A 26505-nucleotide genomic window follows, 5' to 3' on the forward strand; every position below is an offset into this window, starting at 1 on the left:
AGTGAAAGTTAAAAACAAACAAAGCAACAAAAGAAGAAACATGACATTAGGCTGAGCTCAAACGTTAGAGGCATCAGCTGCAGTACAGACCCCGAGCCACTTGTGGGGATTCAACACAATACTGGATGAATAACTTTGGGGACATTCACAAGGATTTATACATATATGCAGTAAGTGTGAGATTATTGGTCAGAAATTTTTTTGGTAAAAACTGTCAACATGGAGCCACGTGTTGACATTGTGCAAAACATTCAAACAAACCCTGAGGTGACCACAGTAAACAAAAAAATCTGCAGCACTTCCAGATTTTAACCGTCAGTGAACATATGGTCCCAATCTATAGAGCGTAAAATGTACGCCAAATATAAAGTTAAAATATTCAAGCTCAGCTCTGGAGAGAGTTCAAATCTGACACCACAACAAATGTAGAGGTGGAGGAAAATAACACCCACAGTGGTTGTTTTATAGTCGATACTTTTTACTTGAAGAAACCTTGTGTTTATTTACAAAAACTTGGATGAGTTCTTTCTAATTTTCCTCCATCTATCTTCTATTCTGCTTTATCCATATCAGGGGCTGACTCCGGATACAGACAGGATACAGTCTGGACAGGTCATCACGGTCTGAACTGATCAGCCATAATGCCTGTGCAATACTTTTAGTGTCTGAAGGCTTGCCAGTAAAGATACTGACCACTGTAGACTGGGATCACCCCAGAGCTGCAGTTTTGAGACAATCTCACCCAGTATTCTGCTTTGAACGTTGAGGCAACAGTCTTCCCCTGCTGACTAATATATAGCCCAATCAAAAACATCCATCCATCCATCTTCTCTCCAGCTTTGTCTAACTTGCAACAACTTTACAACCCACATAGGCCACCAGTCCATCAAAGAGCACACATACACACACAGAGGTCAACACTCACATTCACACCTAAAGAGTCACTGAGTAACCTCAAATATGTCTTTTTGGACGATGAGAGCACATACAACACAGACAGAACATGCAAGCAAGAGAATATTGATACTGACTTCATCCTTCAATGGGTGTAATGGTTCCTGATTGGTGGACTTTCATATTTCATATTTTAAGTGCCAACTAATCTTGCAACTGAACTATTTCTGTGCATTTTGAAAAGGCTTTTTTGATTTCTGAGATCACAGTATAACTTTTTCTTATTTTGAGATGAAAAATAATGGTCGTCACCATAATAACCATCAAAATATAACTTCTGTTTTTTTTTAATAGTACCATCTAGAGAAATATTTAAGATCTAAGGGGGGGGGGACTGAAACTATGAATCTACAAATTTAAACTAAAATCTTGCTGGATTCCTTAAACAATGGTATGCTATGATCACATCTGTGACGTCAAACTCTGGGATGACTTGCATGTGTGTGTTCCTTTGCATACTTGTGCAGGTCAGTGTACATTCCTCCAGCTCACAGTCAGGTGCTGGTGCAGAGGAGTGCAGAGGGCTTCATCTCACGCCAGAAGATCTCAGGGGTCACATTCCCCCTTTTGGTTCCCGTATTTACACACTGACCCGGGTCTGAATCCCGCCAGCTGGACTGTTTCATATCAACAGGGGTAAAAACACATTAAAGTCCAAAGTCAGCCGTTTACTGAGGGGAGGGTGCATCAGACCTGAAGAAGGATCTTTTTTTAGTCTTTATATGGATTCAGGCAGCTCAACATGTCTGTGTTTTCTGCCAAAGTGCTGGATACAAGACAAAACAGGACACATATGGGAGTGAGAAATAAATCCACTTTGTTTGCTCTGTTGCCAACTGTACATGGACTCATATAAGAGCAGCCCTGAAGAGGAATGTGGAAATATTTATTTGTTTTATAGTGTACTAAATTCAAAAATATGCTGGATACATGTATGGAATTTCTAACAAAGCTGCCAAGGATTGTGTTCACATTCTTGCCTTTAACAATGAAACGCAAAAACAGTAGAGGGCACTTAGAGAAACAGCAGTATGCAGACAGTCCCCTAAATATTACATCCATTTGTCCAAAAATGTTTGCTGAGAGAAACCAACCAGTCCATGTCATTTTACTAAAATCATCTATAAATACATGTGCATTGCTTCAACGTTTTTCTTATCAAAGTACAGTGTATGAAACCGTGACGAAAAGGAAAAGGCAGTTAATTTTGGAGGCTGCACCACCGGTGGAGTGAGACTGCAAGGAGGAGACTATGATGGTGATTCCTGGTAAACAGTCGTCGCAGTTTGCACCACAGAAGAAGCAGGAATCGGTGGTGTGGAGCTCGGGGGAGTTGTACGGGGCTGTTGCCCTCCTCGCTGAAAATCAAACAAACAAGGAGAAATCAGATCCTCAATATCATCTTAACACCGTATGGCTTAGTACATCAAATGACATGGTGGCACATAATGTATGTTGGATTTCGATGACTCAAAGACACCAAGTGTACTCACTCGGTTCATAGTAGTCATAAACCATCACCACGGCATCCTGTGTTTGAGCCACTTTGTACTTCCTGACAAGTGGAAGTTGGATGCAAACCAGTGACTTGTTAAGCTGCAAGATGATATGGAAAAGAGTGATGAATTATAGATTACTGCCATGGTATAGAGATATAGATATGAGGTATAATCAGAACGTATTATACTTTATTATAGTTTGTGATTTTTATCTTATTTTTTAGTCCTATTTGATAGTCATTGTATATAAGATACCTCTATTCTTTCCTAACTGTTTGCACATTCCTTGTCTTTCCTTTCCTCATGAGTGTCCTTAAGAGCACAATGTTACAAGTAAATGTTTCCACTGTGAGATCAATAAAGGCTTATCTCATCTTATCTTAATCAATGCCAATGAAGGACAGGGGGACGAGTGCCAAAAAAATAAAGTATGTCACTAATCTTTCTCTTTCATATCTTGATTATTATATTGTCTGAAAGCACTGTTATAATTGTAATAATTATAATGTGGGTATTATCTGTTGATAATTCTAACCTTAAGTTGCCATTGTAGTCTGTTCTTAATGATTTAACTGGTTAAATAAAGGTCAAATAATAATATATTTCTCTTGCATTTGTTGGTCAAGTTGATTCTCCTAATGCTCGACTTCTTCATTTTCCACTGTCAATGTAAGTATTAAGTTGAAATGTTCTTTTTATTACATTGTTTCCTTTAACATCTGCTTCAAACTCTTCAACAGACTCCAAACAGGAACAACAGTATCTGATTGTTGTTTTAGCTTGTAAAATATACAGAAAGGATGTCTGAAGTTAAATCTAGCATATATCAGGTCGAGACCTACTTCCTATTTATATTACTTTGAGGTTGTATTAATAAAACACTTACTGAATCCAGATATAAGCTGATTTTATCAGCCGTTTTCTCAACCTTCCTGATAAGATCTGCTGTAACAGCAGCTCCAGGAGACAGAGCAAAACCGCTGAGCATGCCTACATCCATTATGACCATACCCGTGCTGTGAATCGCCTCACTGTCCTTTAATCTGAAAGTAGCAAACACAGAGGTCATGTGACGTGTCCTATACCTAAACATCGTCAATAATATGAACTTATATAGTCAAAATTGTATCATGCGTTTGACTCACCTTGTGCAGATAGAGAGCATCATGTGATTATGGTCACCGTCATCAGTGAGATGAACATCGAGTGAGAAAGCTTCTTTAACTTGTTGAAAGTGCCGTGAAATTGCTTGAGTCTCCAGGTTGTAAAATGCATTCAGCTGCATGAATTTTAAAATACAAAAACGATTAAAACTCAACAGATGGGGAGTCTAGTTAAAGGAAGTTGAAATATATAGTTTTTACTGTTCCGTCTTTAGATTTTCAATTTTTAGGTTTAATTCTGTATTCACTCACTTGTTTCAGCATCAAACATTACAAAGCAGTTCAAAACCAATTACATTTTGGGACAGGTGGGATCTCTAAGAAATATAGAACATGGTGAGATGATTATCTTTCACCATAGTCCTCTACAAAGATACACCAGGAGTGAATCAATGCAGTCTGTGCCCCAGATGTTATTTCCTTTAGGAGGCCATCATCGTGTCGTATTTGCGTTTCACTGTTTCGATTTAACATTTGTAATGCAGGACGCTGCGCTGGGTGAAGCTGTAATGTGCAGCTGCTGTGATCAATTTATTCCAGGCACACTCCGCTGGTGGAGCTGTTTGTTGATCCGGACATGTTATAGATATAGAAGCATTCCTGCTTGTGTGAAGGTCAGTTGCAAACACTCATTAAATCTGCCGCCTGCAATTCATCTATGCAACGTAATGGATACGGATGAAATGGTTACACAGTTTACCTGAAATATGGCAAACCCTTTTCCCTCCATGTAAATGTTTAGATGTAGATCACTTTCAGCAGTCATCTTGGGAAGATGAAGTCAAAATTAGAGATTAAAGACAGTTTGACTGTACTTGATGCAAATGATCTCCAACAGCTCAAAAACGCACCTCTTGGCTTTGAAGCATTCGATAGTTGGAGGAGTCGATATGAAACAGGGACTTAAATGAAGATGTCGGAGCAGAAATGTTTAAGTTGAGTTCAATGGTGTCCGCGCCGCTATACACGGCGTAGCAGACCAGAGCCTGGAGAGCAACCACCGTGTCCTGGAGAAGAAAATACGGCCAATATACACTCACATCTGGATTATATAACCTGAATCACAAGTTTATAAACAATAAGGGGCTAATACCAAATTATTATCACTCATAAGGCATTCCACCACTCATAGCAATCAAACCAAGGTCAAACTCCACCACAGCCATATTCCATGTTGGCGATTTCACACTAAGAGCCTCTATTTAATTCTTTTGGCCAAAAAACATTTCAAACAAAGACCTGTTCAAAAGGTGCGGAACCAAATTCATGGATACCATGAGGAGGCGCTGGTGGTGGATCTCTATAAACAGTATTTCATTAGATGGGAGTGTTCAACTTGTACACGGTGTACCATCCCTTTGCCTATTGTCAAATAGGATTGAAGCCCCTGTCAAGCTCCTCTTGACCCCAACTGGAAAACCACAACTGGATGGATGATCAGCCATCAGGCTTTCAAGCGAAGGATAAAAGGTTTTACTCTCACCTGTGTCGTCCCGAAGCCCCCAAAAGGGCTCAGCTGCATGGTTAACCACTTCATGAGAGTGATGCCCTCAACAAAACCACCACGACTGAGCAGAGCCAGCAGGACGTAAGAGACCATCTCGATCTGAGCTGAATGTGACTGCTGGTCATGAGAAATTGAACCGGGAGATGTGCTCCACATCTTGACACCATCTAAAAACAAAAGGGGGCTTTATGGTTGGATGCCAGATTTTGTCATGTTTTTTTGTGCTAACAAATATTGTTATTAACAGCATATGGGATGTACGGGAAATTGAAAAATAAGCTCATAGTTGCTTTTAATGTCGTCTTGTATTATGATCAATTTTAACTGTTGTGTAAATTGTGTTTGTTTTTTTCTTTCAGGCTCTTGATTAGTCTCCTAACAAAAAAATTCCAGTTCTTATAATAATAATAATAATAATTAACCAAACTTGCAGCTTTAAGAGCTGTAATACATGTCTGTATACAAGATCTGAAGACTTCCATAAAAATAGGTCTAATCACCTATGTAGTCGGCTCTCCTGTTGAGTTCAGCGATAACGTCGTCAGTGACAGGACTGCCAGCCAGAGCCAACGCATACGCAGCCAGACTCAGGCTGTAGTTACTGACTCCTCCAGCAGACACCTTGTTCTCCAGGTACTTCTGGGCCAGAGTCACCGGGGCTGGTTGCTCGGCTTCTTGAGCTGATTTTCCTGAACACTAAAATATTGATTTGACATGACCACACTTAAATTCTGCTCTGTGGAAGGCTCGTTTTCAAGAGACAACCACAAATTGTTGATGTATGTCAATGTTTCTCTGACTCACAGCAAAAGCTCCATCCTCCAGAAGAGCCACCAGGACGAAAGCAGTGAGGGCTACTGAATCATTATCGATGCCCTCCTGCATCGCTGTGTGGATCACCCTGCCGGCCTCACTGAACTCCCCGCCGGGTCCCTGTTGTTTAACAAGCCAAGTCCAAGCCCTGTCCAGGACATTCTGGTTTATGGACATAAAGGGTTTAGCCTGGAGGAAGCATCGCAGCACAAAGGCCGTCAGCCTGTCACCACAGAGAGAATGAGTAGAAAAGAAGAACATCAGCAGGATAAAACACCGATCAATACTAATACTAATACTTTTTAAGTTAATGGTAACAGCTTCATTTATCATTCTTTTTTTTGTTTTTTTTTTTTTAAGATTTCTATAAAACTGTTGACAGTGTCTCCTTTGTTGTTGCCTCATGAGTCACTTGTTACACCACCTTATGGTTTAAAATGGTATTGCAATGCATAAGGTGAGCAAGACGTTAACCTAGTGAATATCACTGCATCATAAATGATCCTCTTTAAAGGCGTCAGGTGTTTTTATTGAATTTTTTTGTTTGTTTTCAATTTAAATAGATTATATACTTAACTCCTAACAAAGAGTATTGGATAAAAGTAACCGGTATTTCTCGTGCAACACTGGAAACAGCAGATTTCAGTAATGCTGCCGTGAAAGCGAGTCAACATTGAAATATATTCTTTAAGTATGAGTTCATGGATGGATGGATGGATAGATAAACATATAGGCCTCATTGGTTACTCACCATGTGCTCCCAGAAGTGTCTCTGCTGCCAAAAGCAGAGAAGGAACCATCAACCAGTTGGTAGGCCAGTTGTTTGTGATAGCCTTGTGAAAAAATTAAATGCGTTCATCAAGAAATACAATAAGACTACAGCAGTTGGCAATAGTATCGAAACCCTTTAAAATTGTCCAAATTTTCTCATATTACAACCATAAATGTATTTTATTGGGATTTTATATGACAGATCAACACAATGTGCTGCATAATCATGAAGTGAAAGGAAAATTATACATGCTCTACATGTTTTTACAAATAAGAAAAATGGATGTTGTAGCATGCAAAAGTGTTCAACCCCATTTTGAACCTTTTGTACGACATGTAAAATGCTATGTGTAGAAAACAAGCACTGCACTGTGACATATGGTGGGAGATAGATTGGAGCCAAATACAGGACGATCTTGAAGGAAAAGACTTGAAACTGGGTCGGAGGAACAACCCCAAACATAGAGCCGGTACTACAATGGAACGGTTTCAATCACATTATTGTGTTCGTCAAAGTCAAAGTCCACCCCTTTATTCAATATAAACTCTCTGGCATTACTTGATCATTGTTGTTCACAGATGCTCTCCATCCAATCTGACTGAGCTGGAGCGATTTCAGAAAGAACGGACAAGAATATCAGTGTCTAGATGTGCAAAGCTGGTACTGACAGACGGCAACTCTTTAATGTATTGACTCATAGAGGATGAATATATCTACACAACACACTTTTCAATGTCTGATCTTCTTTCCACTTCAAGATTATGCAGCATGTTGTGTTCCTCCATTACATAAAATACCAATAAAAAGCAGTTATGGTTTTAATGTAAGTAGGAGTAAGTTCAAGGAGTGTTCAAGGAATATGTTTGCAATCCACTGCATCTCCATATGTAGCAAAGTTGAATTCTAAAGAATCCATCCTGGCAGTGATATAAAACGTGCTTACTTTCTTTCAGGTAGCTCAGAGCTGTGCTCCTGATCCCTTTGTCATCGTGGGTGGACTTGTTGAGGTAGTGGAGAAAATAAACACTCGGAGCAAAATGGATCATATTCTGCTCTCCGCATCCGATGGGCATCTGAACTAGTGAGTCCACGTTGTTGATGGACAAAGCCAAGACATCACCTGTGTAAAGTGATACATGAGGGAAGGATGAAAGAGTTAACTGTTGCACAATGTTTAAAGGAACAGCTCGGAGCTGAATGGACTGACCCAGATAATAAGCAGAAAGTGAATCATGTGTTATAGTTACTAAGCTCATGCTACAACCCCAGTTAAAAACCAACTCTGATAACATATGGAATCTGAAACCTTCAACAATTTTTCCTAAAAAAAAAAATTATAATTCAAAATGTTGAATTAAATCATTTGGATTATATTTTAAAAGTCAAAATTAGTTTAAAGTAAAAAACAAAACAAAAAAAAACCGCTTCTTTATGAAACACTGGTGTAGATAACAGCGTACGGATTTACGAAATCAGAGCTTGACTACTTAATTTTCCCTGTGCCTGAGTAAACATTAAGGACTCAAAAAGAAATGTAATGCAGCAATTTCCTCTAAACGTGAACAAACCATTTAGGAACAAGTGTGTTTGTACAAGTGCGGCTTGCATGAGAGCGCTCACAGTCGAGAGATGGCCCATGCAGCAATCAGAGCTAACAGCCTTATTGTTGTTCTAATGGCATGAGAATCAAAGCGATATACCATGAGGAGTCAGTTTGTGAACACATGCAGGCTGTTTCAGACAGATTTTTCGGATGTACTCGCATATTTTTTGTCTGAATTTATTGGTTATTATAGTATAATTTCACTGGCCTGCTGTAATTAGGAACATATTATGGCTGTTTGTGGAACCTGAACAAAAATAGGTTTAAAATGAGCTGCAGTCAGATTATAGTTACATTTTACATCATTCGTCATCATATTGCAGGAAAAGAAAGAAACATTTCGTTGCATGGCAAATTCAAATGTCAGGTGGAGAAGAGGACAAAATCCTATGTAGCTCATTCTCACAAAGTGCAACGCTTCCGATCTATATACTTAAAACCCTTTGTCCTGCTTACCGTTCAACAAAGCTCACTGTCACAACAAGCTAAAAAATGTCCAGTTTGGCTCTAACTTAGGAAAATCCTAAAGCTTTCCTCTCTTGCATGACAAATGCCCAACATCCCTGAACCTGAATGGAGCCAAGCCAAACAGCTTGACAGCTGTTCAGAATCTGTCTACCATAAACATTCCTGTTTGATGTCCATCTTTTCCATTCTCTCTCTCTCTCTTTTTATTTTTTTTACATTTACCACGAGAAATATTTTCAGCACGTATCTCTGGACTCATCATCTAAACAGAAAGGAAATGGAGAACGCCATACACGCATGCCTCGTTCACTGAAAGTAAACACAAACGATGCTGGGATGGAGCGGCCACCAGCACAGCAGGAAGAAGAAATGGTAGACGTACCAACTAATGCCACATGGGCCTTCTGGCTTCCCGGCACCACATCTGGTGGGAAGGAGAAGGAGACTGACACGGGGCTGAAGTTCTTCCCCGGCACCAGCTCCAGAAACAGAGTTTGTGAGGAGAACTGTTCAACCCCCTCAGGCTTCAGAAACAGGGAGCAAACGACAGCTATCAGTATAAATGCACATCTTGTACGCAGACGTCACCTCGTAACTTCTCTGGCATCATACCTTCACCGTCAAACTCCGAACAAGGCTTTCTGATGCCTCTGCAGAGACGCCATCCACTGCTATTTCCATCTCGCCAAGAGTCAAAGTCCTTATTGGGAACAGGGCTGAGGCAGACGTGTGACTCCCTAACGTGAGCTGCTGGGCGTTGATAACAGACACGCTGCTTCTGCTTGACAAAACAAACTCGAAAGTCTCACTTTGTGCTATCAGCACAATGATCTGTGGGAATCAAAAACAGCATGGTGAGAACAACAAAGTGATAGAAGTTTAGTCTTAACCCTATAAATACATATACTGTTGGTGAATCTCTTGGATCTGATTGTCTCAAGAATTCTGCAACAACAAACATATTTTACTTGTCTATTTCACATTTTAACAAGAATTGTATCTTTTATATTATGAGATTTGACTGATATTTCATACGAATCATGTAAAACTACCCAACAAAAAGAGTGTAATTTGTCAAGACCTCTACTTGAGTTTGCAGTCATATTGATGCATATTGAAAAGTCAAACACATTTTCGTTCAGGGGCCACGTACATATCATCTCATTAAAAAAAAAAAGTTTCCTTTGATATGTTTTCAATTTGCTTGGTGGTTTGCCCAGATTGGAGCCTCTCGGCGGCCTTCAGGCCTGACAAGTTCTATGTGGACATCAATCTGTTCCATGTATAGATTTTGTTCAAACAAACAACATTAAACTCTTGCACTCTCGAACCACACAACCCTAAGTTGGATACATTACCATACACACGTCTTTAAATTGTGTAAAATAGTATGAGAAAAGGTTTTTATTGAACTGACTAAGGAACATGCCCTACTCTCTGTTTCTACTGAACGTTGGGCATTGTTACCGACAGAATTGTTCTTTCTACTCCGAATGTCACCAACATATTGTGCCTTCACTCTTTTTACTGGTCAGATAGGACAGAATTTTGCTTATTGATAAGGTATTATTAATTGATAACTTAGATCAGGGAAGTCATTGGCTATCTCTGATTGACTGGTACTTGATGACAGTAGGTTTTGCTGATGAGAGACAGTGATCAAGAAAAAAGTAGATGAGACCAATTGGGTGAAGGAAGTCGCTTATTGTTGGGTTACATGAAACATCCTCCTTGCAAAGTTCCGCAAAACTTTGTAATTATATTCTTAGTCTGGATACAGGAACATTTTCAGGTTTCTAACATACAAGGTTTTTTAAACTGAACCATAACTGCACATTCAACCAATTCGGATTCGCTGAAGAATTTATAAAATGAATGCAGGGCCAAAGTGCAAATGGTACATAAGCATTATTTATACAGATTGTAAATCTAAAGATGGTGCAATAGGAAGCCTCTCCTGACTTCACATGAAATGACCCTGGTGTTATTTTCTTCCCACAGACTAAACACTTGATCTAACATAAGCTAATGTTGCTTGTTTACACAGCTTCAGACTGCATGAAGAGCATCAAAAGGTCAGTCCTGACTCACAGTCTGAGATTCTCACCAACAGAGGAGAGAAAATGCTGTAAATCTTTAAAAAGAAATATTTACATAAACGATTCTTTATACGTTTTGTTTTTTTCATTTTAAATCTCTGGGCCTCCCCTGAATCCCTTTAAAGACATCTACTGCCAACACTGATAAACACCAGGATTGAATACGTAACAGGACTTGAACATACATCAATGTCCTGCTCCAAATGGTTGATGACGTTCACTTCCAGCACAATCTCCTCTCCTCTAATGAGGTATGGTGGGACGTCCAGGGACAAGGAGAAATCCTTGGATATGTCCAGCTGTCATTGAGATAAATATGTGTATTAAAAGTTCAGAGCGTCTGCTTCTGATTATCAAATTGACAAAAGTGTGAGGGGCGAAACAAAGGTCAGAGGAATGTCGGGGAGCACGTTTGGTAACCTTTTGTGGAACGGGTGTGAAAAGCAGACCCAGGTTTTCTGACATCTCCAGAGCTAAAGCCCTCAGAGAAGTGACCCCATCGGGCACTTTTATATCCTCGCTTGTCCACGTCTCACCACTATGAGATGGAAAAAGAAACTGTGAGCGATTGCAGAATTCCTCCACGGATTTCCATCACCCTCGCCTCTCAGGCCTCACCTCGTGTCAGTGTCTAACCACAGAAATGGCCCAGCAGCATTCATCCAGGAGCTCCAGTACTTCTGCACCGTCAAGACATTTTCTTCCGAAATCTCTGGAGAAAAAAAGAAAAGAAAAAGAAAAAGAAAAATAGGGTCAGGCTGTTGATTATTTTTTTGATCTAAAAGATTATGCAAAAAAAAAAAAAAATGCTAAAATGGCCACAAGAGGGCTACTCAGATTGTTTACCATTCTCTGGTCCATCAGGCTGCTTATTTTGACTCAGTCTTGTATTTGTCAGCAGCTTCATATCACATCCCTGCATTGTGACAAAACATTGAAAAGATAATACAGTATCACCATATATTGAGTCACGCAGAGCTGGGACGTACAAGTATTTCTTTCCTGTACTTCTTTCCTGTACCATTTCTCATGTTCATTCTTTTCAAATGTGTACTTTCCACCCTTACATTTGTCAAACTGACTCATTACTTTTTCTTACTTTACTTTTAATGATGATATGATGAAAGACACATAACCACAGGGAAAAAACCTAAACAGTTGTAAGAAGATATCAAGTGGACGAAATGTAATTTGTGATACAGTTGGAAAAAAACACCACAAGCAACATGAATGGATCTCTTAGATATTGATTTAAACCCAATGGGGGTATTTATAGCCGACTTAAAATTGGGCGCAATAGAAGGCCTTTACTTTGAACATGTAGTTTTGAATGTAGAGCTTTTTTCAACTCATTTTTATGGTTGTTATCTGTCTTTTTCTTGTTCTTATCTGTATTTTCCCATGTTTTTTTTTGTACCTGAATCTTTTTCTGATCCATTTTTTCTCATTCTTATCCACATTTTTCATTGTCAACTGGACATGTTTGTTAAGTTAAAGCACTTTGAATTGTATATTTGCTGAAAGGTGTTATTCAGATCAAGCTGCCTTGCCTTTATGTTTCAGCTTATTTTTTCCTAAAATGTATTACCTTTGCATTCGGTAGCTTCTGTATTTGGGTTTTATATACTTTATAGATCCCTCTTGGGAAATTATTTGGACTATTTCTATTAATTTAACACATCCTATTTCTTAGAACATTGGGTTGCCACAGTACAACAGCCAGTGAGCAGATGGGGGTCAAAGGTCATGCTCTCTGAGCCAATGATGGCCAATCCACTGGGGGATTTGCACCCGCTACTCTCAGAACCCAGGTTCGCCTGTTCTGCACTTTTACATGTACTTTGTTGGAGAATGTGAGTTTGGTCACAGCACAGGAAATGGAGATCAGGTCTGCTCCAGGTGATGTGAAGCAGCTTGAAAGTCACCAGTGATTTTCTCACTCCTAATCCTTTCTACCACAAACAATGAAAACTGCCAGTTGTACAAAAGTGATGAAGCTTTGTTTCCTCCATCTTCCAGTCTTCAGCGACCCCGAGGTCCTGCTCCGAACCCACTAGAGTTACCAGCTCTCAGAAACAGGAGTGCGTTTGTAACAAAGCACACAGATACGTTACATCCAGACCAGCCGGTTCAGTGACCACACATTATCTAATTGGGAAGAGTGTGTCATTGACTGCCAAGGCGTCTTTGTAATCAAACTGTGAAATGTACAAAGGAGAAATGAAGCAAATCTGACGGCGGTCCAAAAGGTTAGGTTCTGCGAGAGGTTCACAGACGTTTAAATTTCACAGATTAAATTTTGCTCTTTTGTCCGTGGACATAAACATCAATTATTCAGGACGTTACAGAAGAGTGTAGCTTCTGGGAACCCAGATACAATATTAATGACAATCACTGTGGCTTTGAACTGCAGAAACTAGTTGACCTTTAAGCTTTGACAGATGTAACGCATTGTCATACCGCCTTCATTTTGAAGTCCAGATCCGACTGCGGAGACGAGTCGTCATGTGAGCCCATCACGACGACTCCCACCCAGGAGCTGGATTCAAGGGCAGTCAGGGTGAGGGAGACCTGTCGGCCTGGTTGTGCCCTGTCACTGCTCCAGCTTAGAGATAACTGAGGAAAACAAACGCAAAAGGAATCAGAGAATGATGATAGTAATCATTCAAGAAGTGTATTGTTATAAAAAGATCGTACGGAGCTGTGTTGATTGATGGGTATTTGCACTGTGTCACTGGTAACTTCTCCATCTGGGAGGACGCAGTAGACCGTGACACAAGCTTCAGGGGACCAGGACAGAGCAGGTGTCAGAGAGAAAGAGGAAGAGTTTCTGGTCCCGGCAGTAACAACTCCACCTTTGGAGCTCACCTACAAGAGAAGCACTGATTATTAGACATGAAACAGGAAGTTTGGTTAAAAAGCTCAAAAAGTGCACAACTTCTGATACAATAACAGATTTTTCCCTGAAGCTCTCGAGTGATGCTTTCTAACCAGATTTTATTACATTGCCAACAGCAGGCAACTTATTACATAAAACATCTATATTCAAAGCAGATTTCTTTTGCAAATAGTGAAGCAAATTAAAACGACACTTGCTATTTCACTGTAAATAAAAGTCGATTTTTTTTGTGTTCAGCTAAAAGAATAAACATATTGGCCACAAAAGTTTTATTGTTATTTTATACTGTGTGTATTCAGCAATGATGGCTTATACTTAAAGTAAAGCAGATCACTTTGTGTGAGTTGTGCTTTTTGAATTTTTATTAATGAAATGATGGACCTGAAATAATAAAGATTCACGACACTACTTAACTAGTGATGTGAGGATTTGCAACTTGTTTTAACCTTGGCTACAAATAGCACATTCATCTCTATTCGCATTTCACAAATGCTGGATATACTTACAACAAAGTGCAGCTTTGTTATTTCAAAGGTGCTTTCCACAACTACAGGAAAAGGGAAACCAATCTGAAAAGCAAAAAGAAGGATTAAATGATGGATTAGCCTTTATAACTTAGATGGTTGGAGCTATGTCAGGGGTGTCAAACATTCGACCCGCAGAGATTGCAATCGGGTCCGTAAAATACCATGTTCCAGATATGAGATGTTATGACATTAACTGCAATATATTTATTGGATCACCAGGAGTGTGTATTTTCTTTCCTTTTAGTTTTTGTAAAATGTTGTGAATCAGTTCAGGTGATCAGCATTACTACACAGATACCGAAATGTGTCTACATTAAATGATTTCTCAAATTGGACAACCATTTTATTGTCATCATCATATTCCAGCTACCTTTTATGCCGTTGAAGATGTAAATAATGTCATAAAACTCCATTGTGATTTGTATAGTGTAAAGCAACTTCAGGTTTTTTTATTCACATTTCTGGCTTGTCGTGTGTTGTTAAAGGACAGATGTGAACTTCTTTATGATATATTAATGCTTTGTTGCAGTAAAACAAAGACAGATTTAGAGTTTGAGTTATTTTATAACACTATTATTTACAGGTCAAGCACACTTAAGATCAGATTATGCTGCATGTGGCCCCTGAAGTATAATGAGTTTGACATCCCTCATCTATGTTTATATTGTTTTAACACATAGTATTACCAGTGCAGGTAAATTGTTGACTGGTGAAATTTGAATATACGAGCCACTTGGAGAGTCGTTGGTGTAGACGGTCAGCGTCTCCTCACTGGACTGGAATCTGGCCTGAATATAAACACAAGATAAGGTCAGTATAATAATGTTGTCTTAAAGGTGTAAAATAATATCTAAAATACCTTCTAAGGCTTTGTAAAAGATGGCCTCAATTTCTGTGGGGTGTTTTTCTGTGAGAATTCAAAGAATTCAATACATCCCGGGGTTATTTTTCTTAATGGTAGAGGTGTGGAGTCTGACTGCAACTGAAACTACTCATCTTACACCCAATGAAACCGCTGCATACTTGTTTCCCCGGAGGAACATCCTCTCGGACACCTTGACTCAGAAATACTCACCCGAATATAAAGAGCCACGACTTGATCTTGTAATCGAAACTTAATTTGGACAACCCCATCCTTGGGTACTGGAAATGTCAGCGTTTCAGGCTCATCTGTGATCACAGATGTAGTTTGGCTGATTTCAATTGCAACCGTGTGCATCAGGTCCGTGGAGGTGAGAGGCCTTCGGTCATATCGAGAGACACTGAGCTGAGGAAAACAAACACAGCAGGCCAGGAAAGTCACTCTCTCAAACAAAATGGACAATTAAAATAGTGATAATTCACTTACATTTGCAGAGAAGTGTAAAGAGGGCTTCAGCGTGGAGGGATAATTGTGGAACTTGAGCTGAAATGTGTTCGGCACACGCTGGACTTCAACCGTTTTGTTCAATTTCACTCCTGAAGCGACAACAAAAACTTTTCTTGAAGTTGATGCTGCAGATGAAATGTAATTCATGAACAATTCGGTTGGAGGAGATAAAGGAAAACAAACCTGTGGAGCTGTCGGTAACACGGGCCGTGATGTGCACAGTCTCACGGCGGGGTATGCTCCCAAGTTCTTCCTCGCCGAAAGAAAACTGCACTGAACCATAAATCTGAAAGACGAGGTTAAATAGTTCTTTGTATTCCTCGTCCTTTATTTATACCTGCAATAGGTGAGCTACAGAGACAATGAAACAAACCTCTTTGGTTTGTGTCAGCGGGAACGGAGACACTTTAGAGGTCACGGGAGGGTCTGAAGTCACAGACACAACTAACGTCCCGTGCACAGGCCTCCCACTCGGATGACTGGAGAAAACGAACATAGTGCTGCTGTGTCTTTACTCAACATGTGAAAGATTGTGAATAGATTCTTTTCACTCACACTGCTCTCACTGATCCAATAATCCCGTCTCCGATGAGGATCTGTGAGGCGGTCTTGATCAGGACTTCAAACTGAGGATGCTCTGCCACAGCGATGTACAGGAAGATAATACGACCACATTCATTTTAATCTGACTACAATGTTACGTTCGGAAACACAAAGTCACTACTGATGAAGCTATTATTTAAAATGTGACCAAAAACAAAGTATAATACAAATAAAATCTCAAAGAAAAGACAGGGAATGATTAAGGTTACTGCAGATTTTCTTTCAGCAGGATGTGTGCAGAGAATTTTGTCATAGATCTAAATAGGGTTAATATGTTTCCTATAGAGAAAGTCACTTTCTTGGTACCAGTTTTAAGCACATTCAGTGCAATGGAATGAAAGCTATATAAACACTAAAAGTGGGACGATTGATGGATGTTTGTAGGAAACGTATATACACAACGAACAGCGAACTTATGTAAAGACAGTAACGTGTGTCATGGTGTGTGTGTGTGTGTGTGTCGATTTAAAGCTATAACGCCTCCCGAAGAGCCATATATTGAGCTAACGTGAATTCACACAATGTTGAAATAAATCAGAATGTGTTACCACAATGTCCCACAGTGAAGGCTTCCTCATCACTCACACCCTATAAGAAAAGGATGAGAAGATGTTATTGACGTCAAGCACAAGTCTAAACTGAACAATAAATGGTGCTCTCTTTGCAACCCTACGTTCACTGTGGTTGTGATGGTCCACCGTCCAAGAGGAGCCACTTCAGATAAACGGAGTCTCCGCTGCACAACCCCCCGACTTGCTGTGGCCTCCCACCTTTCAGCCACATTCCCACTGGGATCCTACGTGTAGAAAAAGGAAGTCAACCTTCCAACCACACAAGGCTTTAATACCAACACATGATTCTCCTTTGTTGCTTCGCAGAAAGCAGAAATCTACCTGTGCTGAGATGTCCACTCTGCCTTCGTATGGATGATTGTCCAGCCGAACGGACATGATTCTGACTAAGACGGTGTCGCCCGGGTCATAGTGCGTCCGGTCGGTTTGGATGAAGCACGAGACGTTCCTCAGGTAGAAGCGGAGGGTGGTGGTGTTGTTGAAAATGAGAGCCTCTCCTCTGTAGCCCCTCACCGTCAGAGTGAGGGGGGAATTCTGTGGTACGAAGCCCGGAAGCTGGAGAGAGATTATACAAACACAATCAGTTCTCCATCTCATTGATTATCAAAGTTCCAGATGGTTGACATACTCACAGGAGAAAGTGTAAGAACACTGGTCAAACCTGGAAGACATAATCATGTTGATGTCAAATTAAAACCTTGTATGAGTTTTCAAAGTGTGAGACTGGCCTACCCTAAGGGTGCAGGGGGACGCCGTTTTCAACCAGGATGTTTTTCACTCAGTTTTCGAGAAGAAGGTTTAAACGATGAGACCTTTTTCTAAATAGATTTGTTGCAGATGTATTGGAGACCAATAGAATTGAAAAATACAAAAAAACAAAAACAAAAAGCTTTAGTGCAAAACTAAAAATCTTAAATGATGATGATGAGGGTTCTGATCTATAAACGTGATGTTTGGTTGTATGAATGCGATGTCATGAAAACACTCTGGTGCATGATCTGATTTCTGCATTATGTAAGAGACATTCAGTTCAGAAACTAACTTTAATGAAATAAGTGATTGACAAAGATGCAAAGGGGGTAAGATTAATTAGTCTATTCTTATTCTGACTCCATTTCGTTCATGTAAAACCAGCTGTCTTTTGATATTTCTAAATTGAATTAGTAATAGATTTTTTGTTTAATGTTGCAGACTGTATAGAAATATTCCTCCAATTAGCAGCATCAACCTGACAAGAAGACTTACAGCTGTGAACAAATCCATATTGAGAAATTCTATGAGAAACACAAAGGAGTCTTGCGAACAAAGAATGGGACAAAACATGCGTGTCATGAGAGTTGGAGGACGCTCATTCGCTCACACTCAAATATCCTGAAATATCCGAATAACTGTGGTTTCACCTCCTTGGAAGTCCTGTGTTTGGGATACTCTGGAGCTCTGATGGTCCACTTCAGCTGTCACTTTCCCTGGGAAGTCGGTGAAAACGGTGACAGCCAGTGAAGTGGGTGTGCCAGCATGCAGCACCTCTGGAGCCGAGATCAGAAACAAGGTGGGACTGGAAGCAGAGAACGGTGATGTGAATGATCAGTCCAAAAGAATCTGTAAAATTATGGAAAACAAAAAAAAACAAACTGCAACTCTTACATGGATGAACCTTCTGTGGATCCAAGCACAACAAAACACACAACCTCCAAAGATGCCACCAGAGTCCAGAAGCTGTTCATGTTTCCCTCGGCTCAGTCACACGCGACTTTTAGTTGCAGAGCTCAAACTGAGCGACGCTGCTTCATACGAGTCCACCTCTTGTCCCCGACACCACAAAGCTCACATGTTCAAACACACACCTGAACAGATTACAGCACGTAGATCGTTTGTCGCACACAGTGAATAAAGAGGAGTCGGGTGTTCAAGCACTCTTAATGCCCATGCCCTGGGGAAGATGTCTCATCTGTCTATTCAGGATCAGACTACTCCCAGTTGTGTCCCAAACCCAGGGAAAGACAGTCCGGTGTCATCATGTGCATGCTGAGACAAATACACGTGTTATGTGACACAAAATCTACGAGAAGCTCACAAACTAAAGGCTGCTGTTTGATATCGTATTGTTTTATCTACATGATAAACTACAGACTGTAGTTTGGAGTGAGATTAGGGCAGGCGTTCAACTAATAACAATAAAACCTATAATAATCACACTGTGTAAACATTCATGAATATAAAGCAGGATTTTCCAGAATAAACTTATTTTCCACAAAAATGTAAACCAAAAAGCTTGCATGCAGATTTGACATTACAAACTTCCCAGTTGGGGAACAGAATTCACATTTAAATATGCTAGATAAATAACATGAGTCAAAACAGTTAAAATAATGCTTGTAATGGCAACATTATCAATGTCGAAAAAAACATACTCTCAAAAAGAATATTCAGACTTTATTCAAAGAAACTGGAACAATGCTTGTTTATTACTAATAACAATTTCAATGTAGATGTAAATATGCCATTGTGTGGAATAATGTTGAGTATATTGTTCCCAAATTTACAGATAGTTTCCCAGTTTCCTGTTACTCATATACCAGTAGTGACTTGTGATTTTAAATCAAAGCTTTAGTTCAGGGGTCACATACAATTCAGGTTAATTTTAGTGGGACAGTCTACTGAAACAATAAAAACTTTTCTGTGTATGAAAAAAAAGAAATAGTATGTTCTTCACACCAAACCTATACTTGCATGCTTCCTGAAACTCACCATCGTACTCAAGTGTGTTGGAACCAGTACAATGTACTCAGATGGCAACATTGGGAATCTGTATTTAGTGTCTAACATTTAAAAAAAATGTCAAATAGTGTCTTTGCTCAAGTCAGAAAAAATATAAAAATGCAGTCGTATCTCTATATTTCATGGCAGTTTGCATTACCTCCTAGTTACCAGCAGGTGGCAGTGTAACCTTGATTAAACTTTGCCCAGCCAATATAGGGTATGAAGATTTGGCTCTGAGCCAACATAGATGTTCATTATTGTCTCTGCTGCAGCTGTTCAGTACATTTTTTTGAGAAAGAATTTAAAGTGATTACACAACACTACATATTTCACATTAACTGTTTATTGCTTTGGCATAATTCAATTTTCCACATTAGTTACATATACACATATCGTACATTTGGCATTTACAACTTTGGCAACACATTTGTTATTTATTTATTTATTTTATACCAGCTGTGTTTTCAATGATGCAGATGTGATAACATGGATGTGCAGCCTTGTGGAGGCTTTGTATTTGCTTTCTTTTTATAAACTCTCGTCACGCACATCCTTGAGCACCAGAACAGCACTGCAACACTTGTGAAAACACGGGAGAGGCGGTTTGAGATTCGGATCGAGCCACACAGTCGCCACGTTCACCCACGGGAAAGCACAAAAAGTGTTATTCCAAAACAGAAACTTGATCTTGGACAAACGATCAAGACATTTCTGTCGCTGTGCGACTTCCAAGGCTTTTCAAGATGACAAAAATGATGCAACTGTACACAATCACATTCAGACATCCAAAAAAGTGCTGGGGGGTAGGGGAGTGCATATTTACAGAGTGCTGAGAAAGATCACAGACGTGCAGAATTCTTACAAAAAGAAAAGGAGGGACAAAAAACAAAAAAAATCACACTTAAAAGCTTCCATATTTCAATACACGCGTGCAATACAGTACGTTCTGCATGTGAAGTACCAGTGTGGAGACACTTACAGTAACATACATTCTCCTGGATACTTTTACGACAAACTCACAGTGGTCAATAACTTTTTTTTTTTTTTTTTTTTAAGACACAGGTGCATCTCAGAAAATTTTAATATCATGGTAAAGTTCATGTGTTTTTAGACAGTAAACATATAAAAGTAAAACAGCATAACATCTAATTGGATGAAATATTCTAATCATTTGAGATACAACAATTTTAATGACTTGCATGTCAAAGTTATCAAGAATTAAACAAAAAACAAACTCGTCAGTTCACGTGCAGGTCGGGGACAAAAATTCCAAATGTGTTTTAGGGTTATGGTCAATTAAGATGAATCGGCTTGTTACGTTTGTTTTTTTAGATCTGTTTTTATGTATATACTGTAGGCTGATGGGGTGTGTAGGAAATCTATTCAATGAAGGGGTCTTATTGTAATTGTAAGAATGTAAAATTCCATTTTAAAACCCTTGAAAGAAAAGATATTAATGGGACTGATCACATTGTGTTGTACTACTTGGTTATGTGGGCATTTAAAATGTTCTTACTCTTTTAATGTGAAGCCAGAGATTTTGAATGCAGTGTTGAATGCTTTGAAAGAGTCCTTGGGCGTCCTGTGTGGGACCGTTTGTCTGTACCTCCAGCGCTCACATCTCAAAGTGACGGTACATGCTCTCCACGTAGCTCAGCACCCGTTGCCAGTCGGGACCTCCGACTCTCAGCATCTCCTCCACCGTCTGTTACACAAAGATCACAAGGCAAAGTCGTAAGCAAACCGAGTCGATTTCTTCTCTTTGTTAAAGCCACCGAGACTCGCCTTACCAGAGCCGGTGTGATCCCAACATCCTCTCCTGTTTTGAACGCCAGACCGAGATTCTCCTTCTACAGAGAAAAGAACAAAGCCGTTATTTCTAAATGGCCTGATGCTCTCCGTCAGACAGACGGACACTGTGCAGGACTCCGACCTTGTTGTCTGGGCCGAGCGTGCTGTAGGGGATGTGCGAGGGAAGGTAGGTGTGGTAGACGGCACAGAAGGCGAGGCCATCCACCCAGCTGCTGCTGAAGTTGGTAATGTCAATATTCTGCAGGGAGAGAGAAGCAGAAGGTGCTTTTATCTTGCTCGTGCATCACAGCTTGTAGTCCAGCTTCCTGCACATAGTTGTATATATTTTGTGGTCTGCTGGTGGCTGTGATAGGAGAGACTTTGCTGATCCAGCCCACTCCAGATGTTGGGCTGTATGTGGCCCCTGAACTAAAATGTACTGGACAAGAGATTTCTTCTCTTGCTTTATCTTCCACATTTATACACATGTTAGAGTAAGTCATTTTATTAGTGTATGAAAATATTCACATACACTTTATTACATGCTGGTTAGTTATATTTTTCTTTTTCAGCTCAATGTGCTTTTAATTGCTCTTCACGGACAAATAAAGCGACTGACTTGGGCAGGATGTTGCTTGTTGAAGGATTTTTAAGTGGAATTCGTGCAAATCTTCTATACAAGCCTGCAAGTGTTGTAAGAATTAGACTTTAATTTAACTATTTCATTGTAAATAATACTGACATGTTTGTTTTAATGCAGTGCTGTATTTTCCAGACTATGAAATGTTATAATTTCTCACTTGTGGGATAAATAAATGTTTATCTAATCTAATAAGTGACACTTTTTACATCCACTAAGAATGTGATCAAATAAATATTTATCTGAATAATAGTTCTCCAACAGTTGTTGGAGAATTATCAATAATTTGACATCTCTGCATTAAAAAACATATGCATTACACATCAGTTGCAAAATGTTTCTTACTCTTCATGACATAGTTGTTGACAAATGCAACTTTTCTCAGGTGCAAATTATAGTCGCCAATTTGGCACGTCTTACTTAATCTCAAGGAAAAAGGAAAAAAAAATCCTAAAAATCCTTTTTATTGCAATTTCTTTTTGGAATTAGGAATTTGAGTGGGGAAAAAACATTGTTAATGAAACACTCCAGTTTTTTTTCTTTTAGGGTTTTTTTTTTTTTTAATAAGACTGCAGCCTCATTTTCTTGGTCCATAAAGAGTCCAATCACCTTGTAGCCTTGCGTTCGGTTCTGACACCAGCGCAGCAGCGAGTTTCTCTTCGATCCCCCGTGGCGACGCAGCAACAGGTTGAATCCGTCCTGAGACCTGACGACGGGTGGACACAAATATAGCATGAGCCGTTATTAGAAGCAGAAATCTGAAGAAGAGAGGGCAGAGAAAGTTACCAGAGTTGATTCATATAATTACAAAAGGTTTTTCAGCCTCTGACCTTCATGATTTTGCCAGAGAAGTGAACTTATGTTAAAACAAGTAATTAGATTTTAAAATATGCTGCAAATAAACTGGACTTGATGTCAGTGTGTGGTTCTGTGTGGACTCACTTGGTTGGCAGCAGCTCAGTGAGAGCAGAGTTGTACTTGTTTAGAGACTCCTCCCGTTTTTCTGCAAAGACGAGCAAAATGCATTACCTACAGCTAAACGTTCAAAATGCCAGTTGTATTTTTTTTTGGGGGGGGGGGAGGGATTCAAACATGTATTGCTGTTTGAGTATGAACAACTTCTCCACTGAGTGCAATCCCACACTTCACCACAAGATGGTGTCATGAGTCTTCCACAAACACTTTTGCTGTGCGTTTCAATTTATTGAAACATTCCAATCAGAAACTTCAGATAAAACTCTCTTGCTTGTTCATCTTTAAAACTAAATTAGAAATTTTGACGTAAAAACTGATTTAAAACTTGTGCATTAAAAAAATAACCAAATCCATAAAAACTCACCAATCTCATTGTTTACCCGACTATCTTGCCAGTCCAGAGTTCTCTGCACTCGTGTTTGCCCCGCATTCTAGAAACACAAACAGAAATTTGACATGAATTGTATGAAACAGCAATCCCACCAATATGCAAACTTCCTGAATCGACCACGTTGTCGTCCTGGGAACTCGTCCTGTAGACGATCGCTCACCTTGTTTGTCGGCCCAGCCGTTGCAGCCGTGTGGGACCCCTGTCCATTCTGCAGGGTGATGGAGTCTGAGGAAGCAGGTAATCTGGAAAGGCTTCTGCAGCATATTAAAAAGAAAAGACTCAATAAGCTAAACCAAATGTTTTACATGGCATTCTGCGGAGGACAGCCGTTTCACTCTGCAATGAATTAAAACCTTTCAAAATGTCCTCAAGTGGCCTTGGGAGGCCGCTCGTGAAAAGAAACCACAACCACATTCAAAACCATATTTGGTCGAGTTTGTAAATTTTTTTTTTTTTTTGTGCTGTGGCAGAATGAAGAAATTTGTTGCAATGTGAAATATGTAAAGTTGTTAGTTGCACCAATTTACTCACATTGTCTGATCACCAACACACCAGGCTCGGCACACAGTGGTCGTATTGTGGCTTGGTTGAGTCACTGTGGTTGCTGACTGTCATTTTGGGTCATTTTTCTTCAATGCTTAAGTGATTTTGAGTATTTGAGAGTTGACTATAGTGAAATAGGGTATGTTCCATTGGGAAAAAAGGAACACATTTAGACCCTGCTTACATGACAATGTTCAATTTGCATTTTTCATTTCAGAAGAGAAATTTGCACATGGCAGAAATGCTGAATAGGATGTATTCTCAAGTAGGGCCCCGAGTGGGTGCCGTTTGTTTTTGTAATGAAACCAAACGCACACACGTGCAAAGAACAACACGCTGTAAACATTAACAATGGCGAGTAAACAGAAATTCGTATGGACAGACGAAGTTGGATTGTTATTACAGATAATTCTCAGGAGAACATGGACTGGTGCAGAAGAACCATTTACTCCAACCGTGGAGCGCATGCGTGCTGGCAGTGTTTCCGCGGTCTACACAAGAGACGGAGCCCGGGCATTTTCAGAAAGTTGTGCTTCAAAAAAAGGAATAAATCGGAGACAATCATTGCAAAGGAGCAAAGTAAAAAAAACAAATCATCTCTTCCTGACAGGAGCCGACGGTGTTGTGGATATACGTCATACAGTACCATACATGTCACTGATTATTTCATATCTAGGAAGATACAAGGTCAAGCGGTTACTCTCACCTTGACCTCTCTGTGGTTATCATCCTTCGCGTCTCGCCGAGTCGCCCCCCCTCTCCACTCCTCTCCTCATTGGTCACATTTCTCAGGTAGCGCTTAGTCACGCCTTTACAGTCTGTCCTCTCCTCCTGGCCGACAACGTTCTTCATCAGATCGTTCGGACTTCGACTTTCCACCACTTCCCGTCCAAGTCTGTACACCACTCTGCCCCTCTGGTTTCCTTCGCCGCCGTCCGAGTTGAGGGGTTCCTGACGAGGACGCTGGCTTTCATTTTTGTCCTGCGCCTGGCTGAGGGCCGCCAGTCTCTGCCTGCTCTCGTTCAGCTCCCCTCTTAAGGTGACCAGCTGCACGTCGGCGTCCTTCTGTCTCTGCTGTGCCGCCGCCAGCTCCCTCTCAGTGTCTCTGTGGGCCGTCCGGAGAGCCGTCAGCTCCTCTTCAGCCTCGGCTCTGAGGCGGTCTGCCACCGACACCGCTACCTGGAGGTCAGCCTGGAACTGCAGCCATTCGCCACGCTCCGTCTTAAAAACAAACCACAGGTATTTTAAATTACACACCAATTATTGCAACCAATCTAAACTGACTGTGAAAGACTTCCTGCGATTTTCAAGTAAATCTGTCAGTTTTACAGCAAGTAGGTCAACTAAGAGAAGCCATGCACTAAAAAAAAGCACAAAATGCATCAATCTTTCAATTTCTTGATATTTTTATCTGCAAGACTGAGTCAGGAGCTGTTGACACTATGCACATAATTCTAGAGAATTGTGTTGTTTCAGTTAGATAACTAAAAAAGGAGACGTGAAACTCAAGTAGTTGGGGCTTAAAAATGGGAAATAAAAGTCAACCTATGCTTTCCCACCTTTGTTCTGCTGTATGCCAACAGCCAAGGCAAGGTGTTGTAAAAGCACATACAACTCATTAATCGTTTAAAGTCTTTGTTTTTATAATTGCAAGGAGTCCCAGGTCCACTTTAAAGTGTTGATCTCTGTGAGTGGAGTTTGCATTTTGTCCTGTTTGAGCGCTCAGAACACATTATTGAGGTCTTAAAAGTTTGGGGGAGTGTGTGTGTGTGTGTGTGTGTGTGTCGCAGTCTCTGTGATGGACTGGTGGCCCGTCTTATGCTGCACAATGCATTTCCATCCATGTCTGATGGGATCGGCTCCAGGCCCTGTGACTCCAACCTGGAAAAGGTGAGCTTCGAAGGCAATTGGATGAGTGGAGTAATTGATAAGCTACCTTTGTAGCTCCAAATGACTGAATAATTAAATTTGCAACTCCTTGAGATTTTATAGTTTAGTGTCTTGCTCAAGGGCACTGGCGAAGAACCTTGAGATTGAAGACGACACATTCTACTATCTGAGCCAATAAAATCTGTGTATTTAAACCTGAAATGTATCTGCTTGCCACAGGCTGAATTCTTTATTTTATTTTTATATATATATATATATATATATATATATATATATATATATATATATAAAAAATAGTAATACAACTTTGACTGTCCATACGAATCTTCTTGTGCTCGCCATTGTTAATGTTGATAGCGTATCGTTCTCTGTGTACACGTGTGTTTTCATTACGCTAACAAATAGCACTCACTTATGGCCTGGCATGTTAACTATATCACTTTAAGAGTTTCTGCCATTTCTGTGCAAACAGACATTGTTTTTAAAACGTTGCTGTGTAAATGCAAAACCTTTCTTAAATGAAAACACAAAAACAATGTAACTTTGTTTAACGGGGCCTAAAAGTAGCCCTCCCACCCTCGGTCTCAACCATTCCTCATGCTGCCCCCTGGATAGAGATAAAGACTGTTCAAAACCTCAACAAACAGAACAACATCTGCCTTGAAAA

The 26505-nt window shown here is 40.0% G+C and overlaps 1 protein-coding gene across 1 annotated transcript in view; it reads right to left on the bottom strand.

The window, feature by feature from the left end:
- Nucleotides 1–1986: 1986 nt before the first annotated feature.
- The window catches only part of LOC308142303 (CD109 antigen-like), a 33632-nt gene continuing 9113 nt past the window's right edge, over nucleotides 1987–26505 (bottom strand). Inside the window, exons 5-37 of the mRNA XM_080512651.1 lie at nucleotides 24655–25169; nucleotides 23566–23659; nucleotides 23379–23445; nucleotides 22982–23042; nucleotides 22649–22745; nucleotides 21542–21658; nucleotides 21399–21458; nucleotides 21228–21313; nucleotides 18277–18403; nucleotides 17170–17403; nucleotides 15653–15709; nucleotides 15380–15571; nucleotides 14991–15092; nucleotides 14284–14346; nucleotides 13576–13746; nucleotides 13339–13494; nucleotides 11725–11794; nucleotides 11497–11590; nucleotides 11299–11416; nucleotides 11064–11177; nucleotides 9392–9610; nucleotides 9162–9303; nucleotides 7652–7828; nucleotides 6688–6769; nucleotides 5928–6159; nucleotides 5624–5819; nucleotides 5100–5290; nucleotides 4468–4623; nucleotides 4317–4382; nucleotides 3599–3732; nucleotides 3340–3496; nucleotides 2448–2550; nucleotides 1987–2312 (exon numbers count right to left, since the gene is read on the bottom strand). Of these exons, the coding sequence (XP_080368777.1) occupies nucleotides 2113–2312; nucleotides 2448–2550; nucleotides 3340–3496; nucleotides 3599–3732; nucleotides 4317–4382; nucleotides 4468–4623; nucleotides 5100–5290; nucleotides 5624–5819; nucleotides 5928–6159; nucleotides 6688–6769; nucleotides 7652–7828; nucleotides 9162–9303; nucleotides 9392–9610; nucleotides 11064–11177; nucleotides 11299–11416; nucleotides 11497–11590; nucleotides 11725–11794; nucleotides 13339–13494; nucleotides 13576–13746; nucleotides 14284–14346; nucleotides 14991–15092; nucleotides 15380–15571; nucleotides 15653–15709; nucleotides 17170–17403; nucleotides 18277–18403; nucleotides 21228–21313; nucleotides 21399–21458; nucleotides 21542–21658; nucleotides 22649–22745; nucleotides 22982–23042; nucleotides 23379–23445; nucleotides 23566–23659; nucleotides 24655–25169 (4650 nt within the window). The 3' untranslated portion in view covers nucleotides 1987–2112. The remainder of the gene's footprint in view (nucleotides 2313–2447; nucleotides 2551–3339; nucleotides 3497–3598; nucleotides 3733–4316; nucleotides 4383–4467; nucleotides 4624–5099; nucleotides 5291–5623; nucleotides 5820–5927; nucleotides 6160–6687; nucleotides 6770–7651; nucleotides 7829–9161; nucleotides 9304–9391; nucleotides 9611–11063; nucleotides 11178–11298; nucleotides 11417–11496; nucleotides 11591–11724; nucleotides 11795–13338; nucleotides 13495–13575; nucleotides 13747–14283; nucleotides 14347–14990; nucleotides 15093–15379; nucleotides 15572–15652; nucleotides 15710–17169; nucleotides 17404–18276; nucleotides 18404–21227; nucleotides 21314–21398; nucleotides 21459–21541; nucleotides 21659–22648; nucleotides 22746–22981; nucleotides 23043–23378; nucleotides 23446–23565; nucleotides 23660–24654; nucleotides 25170–26505) is intronic.

This window comes from Blennius ocellaris (assembly GCF_963422515.1).
Source record: "Blennius ocellaris genome assembly, chromosome: 17".
Lineage (NCBI taxonomy): Eukaryota > Metazoa > Chordata > Actinopteri > Blenniiformes > Blenniidae > Blennius > Blennius ocellaris.